Below are 5,672 nucleotides of genomic sequence, written 5' to 3'. Positions count from 1 at the left end.
CGGCCCGGCCCTGCGGGCCCAGCCCCAGCCCTGTGCGGCGGCGGCAGCGGTGCGGCGCGGGAGCTGCGGGCAGGCTTACACCTTTATTTGGTTCTCTAGCGAGTGTCAGAGCAGCGGGGAGCGCCCACAGCCAGGCCACAGCTGCGGCCGTGGCAGCCAGGGCCCTCCGCACTGCCTGAGCTGTGCAGCGCAGGCACCGGGCACTACTGGCGCCGGGCACTGCCAGCCCAGCCAGGAGCCCACGTAGCTGCCTCGGTCCAGGTCCCGGCCCGGCCCGGCCCAGAGGGTTGCATAGCAGGGGGAGTGGGGGCTGGTGGGGATACAGCCTCCTGCCTTCACGCTGCCTGGCCCAGCCTGCAGGCATCTGCTGTCTCACCCCGCCACTGGCACCCACTCCCTGGGCAGGAGCCTTGTTCCCTGCCAGGGCTTGGCCCTGTGCAGCTGCTTCCGGGGACCAGCCCCTCAGCACAGCCCTGTCCTGGGGGTGCCCAGCATGGGGCCCAGTCCCACCGGGGCAGCAGTGGAGTCCAGCAGCCCCCGCCACGTGCTGGGCTCCATGGCRGCCCTCAGAGCACACTCTCCTTGCAGGTCCCGCTGAGACTGTGCGGGCGGCCCCGCTCCAGGCGTCGAGCAGACAGGAGGCGGCGCAGGGATGAGGTGGAGCTCAGGTCCCCGCAGCTCTGCAGGTGGATGCCATTGTGGGGCTGCTCTGCTCCCGGCCAGGCGCTCTGGGGAACCTGCAACAGCATGGTGACAGCAGGCTGAGGGGGCTGCAGAGCAGCGAGATGCGCAGGGCGGCTGCCTTGCCCAGCTGGGCCCGCACAGGCAGGATGCCAAAGGCATTTGTCATACGCCTAAGCTGTCATTAAGACCAGACCCCTTCCTGTCACAGCTTCCTAAGTCAGGTCAGGTCTCCAGCATCCTGCAAGCATGGGCTCATCCCAGAGAGCAGGAAAGGGGTCATTACACTCCCCAGCTGGAGAAACCAAGGCTGAGGCGTCCCAGTGCCTTCCTCAAGGCTGCAGTGAGTCAGTGGCAAAGCCGAGGCCATTGCGACACGATGGATTTTCCCACTGCTGCCTGTGGCCAGGCCCAAGCAGAAGGCGCACCTCCTGGCTCACGGAGGGAGGATCCAAGCTTCCCATACCRTGAGGGCTGGGCTGCTGGGCTTGGCCTGCGGACGCCAGGACGGGCAGCGCCGAGCCCGGTGCAGGAGCAGGGAGGGAGCCGAGACAGAGGAACATAGGACAGTCTGGCACAGAGGTGCTGTGGGAGCGCAGGGCTGGAGCGGGCAAGACGGGGTGCCTTGGGAAAGGGGAGCAGCAGCTGCCGGTGCCCACCTGCTTGTGCCCCAGGGAGGTGTGCCCAGGCACCTCCACTGCCGTGGCCAGGCTGCGTTTGGGTCTCTGTAGGAATCGGGCCACCAGCCCGCGGGTGCCGCGGCAGGCCTTGAGGTCCCCCAAGGAGCGGGCCGCTGTCTTTGACAGCTGCTGCATCGCCTTCCTGGACACCGGGGGCTTGTTCTTCCCAGCGGAGCCAACGCGGAGCAGCAGGGGCAAGTCACAGTGCGGTCGGTGGAGCAGGCAGGCCTCCGAGCACAGCCCTGCCAAGATGCTGCCGTGGGACACTGGGCGCGGACGAGGCAGCCCCAGCCCTCCCGCAGCCCTGGGGAACCCGGGGGGGTCCCAGCCTCAGTGCCTGTGGCTACTGCACTCTGTCATCCCCTCCACAAAGTGATGCCATGGCTGCAGGAATGCCTCCACCTCCCGGTCACCCCAGTAGTCCCAGACCAGCTGCCCCAGGAGGGCTCTGCCCTGACCTGTATCCGCTGAGGAGTTAGACACAGCGTCCTCCAGTGCTTTGGTATAAAGTACTTCCCTGAAATCTGCTGGGAGCAGGAAAAGCAAACTCAGGTGTTAGCACAATGCGGCTGGGCTGCGCAGCCCTGTTGCAACAGTCGCCTCCGTCAGCACATCCCCTCCACCGGAGCAGCATGTTCCCACCCCGGCAGGGCCTGTCCGCCTCCCCCCCCATGCCCTTGCAGTAGCAGCCTGCCTCCGGGCAGCCCGATCCCACCCAACCACAGAGGAACATAGCCTCCCTCGAGTGAAGGGGACGTTTCCCCCCCCCAAACACCAAACCCACCAGCCCCGCACGTGCAGCCCCAGCCCCATAGCTGCCCCCGTCCCCACCCACCAGCATCGCCCACCACCGCTGTGCCAGGGTCGCTGTGTGATCTCACGAGCAGGCGCCAGCCCGGCCTCGGTGCTGGGGATGAGGGGCAGGAGGTCTCACTGCTGCGGCGCAGGTGGGCAAGGTGGCCGCCGCCAGGCCCCGCTGAGCGGGCGCCCCCTCCGCCCTGCAGCGGGCTCCTGCCCTTGAGCCGCACCTCGGGCAAGCAGGGCCCGGCGCAGCGGGCCAACCCCTCCAGGCGGTTGCAGCTGTGGGTCACTGCCCTCCCAGCCAAAATTCCCTCGTGGCCCGGCTCTGCTGTGGAGCAGGAGTAGGAGCGCTCGCCACGCGCCCGGGGCTGTGGCACCTCCTCGAAGGGGCCCTGCAAGCCCAGTGTGGGGCTGCGCRCATGATGGCTGCACTGCACACAGTCCACGCTCAGGCAGTAGTCCGCCCGGCTCCGCTGGATGGAGCGGAAGAGGACGTAGTCCACCGAGCGCAGGGAGCCCTGCAGCTCCAGCAGGCACGAGTCCTCAGAGGGGCTGCTGTCCCCAGCGATGTCCACCATGTCAGACGTGATCAGGGACCCACTGTCCATGGACGCTGCAAGGCAGGCAGCTGCTGTTGGTGGGGACAGGCCTGGGAGGGCAGCAAGCCCCAGGCAGCTGGCAGCACCCATCTCCCACCCCGGGGGCTCACGCACCTTCCCCACTGAGCACGATGGAGGGGACACGGTCACAGGTGCAGGCATGCGAGGTGTCCGTCAGCTGTGCGTCAAAGAGYGTGGCCTGCGTGCGGGACTGCGCTCAGGGCGCTGGCGAGGCCAGACAGTGTGGGGCAGCTGGCCCTGGCCTGCCAGCAGCCCCCTACCTGGCTGTCTCCCCGCAGCCCCATGACGGTCTCATAGGAGGGGGGGAAGTCGGTGGGGTACAGCGGCACGGGGCTATCCATGGAGCCATTGTAGGTGATGCTGCGGGGCGAGAGCAGGAAGGCAGAGTCAGGCAGTAGGCGGCTCACAGCTCCTGCTGTCCCGCAGCACGCGGCCCTGCTCCTACAGGTACCTCTGCACGTCAGTCTCGGAGCTGCAGGTGTACTCAGGCGGGTAGTAGGGGGGTGGAGGCACCGGTGGCACAAATTCCTCGAAGTCCATCATGCTCTGCAGGAAGGTGTCGGGCGGCGATGTGCACTCCAGTGTCACGGAGCTCGAGCGCTGTGGCACTAGCTGCAGGGAGTGGCGTGAGGAGCAGCCAGCGGGCACCCTGCACCCAGACATGGCCCTGCATGCCCCAGGACTCACCACATGGGCAATGTCCAGGGAGAAGATGTGGATGCAGCAGACAACGGCAGAGAGGGTGCAGGCAATGGTGGAGAAAACAGTCAAGCCACAGACGCTGAATAGAAGATCCTGGGGAGGAGAAGGGTGAGCAGGGGCCGCAGCCCCTAGCCGCAGGGTCCCTAGCTGCCCCTCACCGCACCCACCTTGAGTGCCACACGGATGCTCCGGCAGTCAGGGTGGGGGAACATGGTCAGCATCTCACTCTGCCCACTGCAAGAGGCAGGTGCAGGTACCAGTTGAGCCTGGCAGCAGACACACGCGTCCCTCTCCTGCGGGCAGCAAATGCCTTCAGCGACTGCAAGACACAGCAGACATCCCCAGCCAGACCCCTGGGCTGTGGCTCACTGGGAGCCAAATGGACAGAGGCAGCGCGTGTATGGGGCACCACAGTGCCCCGTCCAGCCTGCTGGCCCAGCTCGCATTGCGTTACCCTCTCGCAGGCCTCCAGGGACTTCACCAGCTGTGCACTCTGGCAGGACAGGATGGAGCCGGCCAGGCTCAACATGATGCCAAGCACTGACAACAGTGTGAAGAAGGTGATCTGTGGTAGGAAGGAGAGCAGCAATGAGCTGGGCAGAGTTGGCAGAGCTGGGAACTGCCAACTGGCACACAAATGTGTGTGTACCCAGCTGCATGTCCTGGGGCACGTAGGGCCATGTGGCCCTCCCCAACCTGAGATGTTTGCAGACAGGGAGCCTTGCAGGGACATGGCCTCATTCACCCTGACAACCCACCACAATACATACCACCAAGGTGAACGGCCGCTTCCAGGAGACGATGCCCACGAGCCCAGAAAGCGCCAACTGCGGACACACGAGCCAGGGAGTGAAGATGGGGAGAGGTCTCTGCCGGGCAGCAGGGCCCAAAGCAGCCACTCACCTTGTGGCAAAGCCCTCAGGGCCCGCAGTCCCAAGGTGGCCCTGCAAGGACAGTGCCCAGAGCCCCCATGCTGCAAGCCCAGAGAAACTGCTGATTCAGGGTACTCGAGAGCCTAAGGGCCGCGGGCAGCTCCACTGCGAGGTCTGTGCTGCAGGCTCGCAGTGGAGGCACATAGGGCTGCTGTGAACCCAGCTGCCAGCCCAGGCCTGCTGCAGCCTTGCCCTGAGCCTGCCCAGGCGGCATCCTGCAGCGCAGCACAGGGGGAGCCAGGTAGGGCTGCTGCTCCCCTCCCAATCTCTGCTGCAGCACCCCATGCATCCCTCCCCTGCCCACAGCTCTACAAACCTGCTCAGGCTCCTTCTGGCATCCTGGCACACAGCCCAGCTAGCCCCAGGAGCAGCCCCTGGCCCTGCACCCATGGTCCCCATCCCCTGCAGAGTCACCCTGGGGAAACCTCTGGGCTTCTCTGCAGCATGTATGGCCATTGCAGCTGCTCGGGGCAGGGAGTAGCAGGCCACCCGCAGGGACAGCCGCAGTACCATCAGCACAGTGCCCTGGAGGCAGAGCCGCTGCGGTGGGAGACCAGGCCAGGCCCTCAGGCTGGGCCAAGCATCCCTGCACTGTGAGGCCCTCCGCCCACCACCTGCCCCAGCTCACCGAGAAGCCAGCCCAGGACGGGCAGGAGTGCCGGATCTTTGCTGAAGGCGTGATGCTGGCCGCCACCAGGCTGAAGGTGACGATCAGGACACCCAGGATCACTTGGACGAAGCCCAGCGCCAGCAGGATCTGGAGCCAGGCGCGCTGCAGGCGGAGGCGGGTGAGGCCAAGGGAGGTGCGGGCGGTCAGCGAGCGGCTGGAGCCGCTGGGGGAGGGCATGGCTCCGCCGCCGCCGGCAGGGACGGCTGCCCCGAGCCCGCCCCAGCCCGGGGCGCTGGCGGGACCGCGCTGCGCTGGCAGCCCCGGTCGAGCAGCAGCGGACGCTCTCCGGCAGGAGGCCAGGCTTCACCCTGCGAGCCCAGGGCTTGCCGCCGGCTATCCTGGGAGCAAACCTGGCCTCAGCGCCCCGAACCGCGGAGCCCGCCTGTGGATCCGTCCCCGAGTACCGCTGTCTCCGACCATTCCCGGGCGGGCCGCGGGCGAGCACGTCCCGGGGCCGCTGCCGTCTCCCGGGCAGTGCTGGGAGGACGCGAGCGCTCCCGGTCGCCGCCCGCGGGGCTGAGGAGCATCGTCCGGCGGCGCCCAAGGCGCAGCCGGCGCCTGATGCACGGAACCGCCGCGCCCGTCC

At 67.3% G+C, this 5,672-nt stretch overlaps 1 protein-coding gene across 2 annotated transcripts; it reads right to left on the bottom strand.

Annotated features, from left to right (window-relative positions):
- Positions 1-96: 96 nt before the first annotated feature.
- Positions 97-5,381, bottom strand: ENTREP3 (endosomal transmembrane epsin interactor 3). Of its 2 annotated transcripts, none has more exons than XM_085313315.1 (12): positions 5,045-5,381; positions 4,255-4,311; positions 3,939-4,049; positions 3,652-3,777; positions 3,470-3,577; positions 3,234-3,394; positions 3,043-3,142; positions 2,876-2,960; positions 2,197-2,775; positions 1,820-1,888; positions 1,341-1,603; positions 97-737 (listed from the first exon to the last, which is right to left on the bottom strand). In XM_085313315.1, exons 1-12 carry the CDS (start codon positions 5,261-5,263, stop codon positions 567-569), a joined length of 2,049 nt encoding a protein of 682 aa, XP_085169441.1. In that variant the 5' UTR covers positions 5,264-5,381; the 3' UTR covers positions 97-566. The 2 variants fall into 2 exon arrangements, with proteins under 2 accessions (XP_085169441.1, XP_085169442.1); XM_085313316.1 differs by having other exon boundaries at positions 1,820-1,885.
- Between the last annotated feature and the right edge of the window lie 291 nt (positions 5,382-5,672).

Source organism: Rhea americana, unplaced genomic scaffold (genome assembly GCF_003343005.1).
Source record: "Rhea americana isolate MKP2758 unplaced genomic scaffold, rheAme1 scaffold_382, whole genome shotgun sequence".
NCBI lineage: Eukaryota > Metazoa > Chordata > Aves > Rheiformes > Rheidae > Rhea > Rhea americana.
The sequence above is the reverse complement of the archived record's forward strand: the minus strand, read 5'-3'. Positions and strand labels throughout refer to the sequence as shown.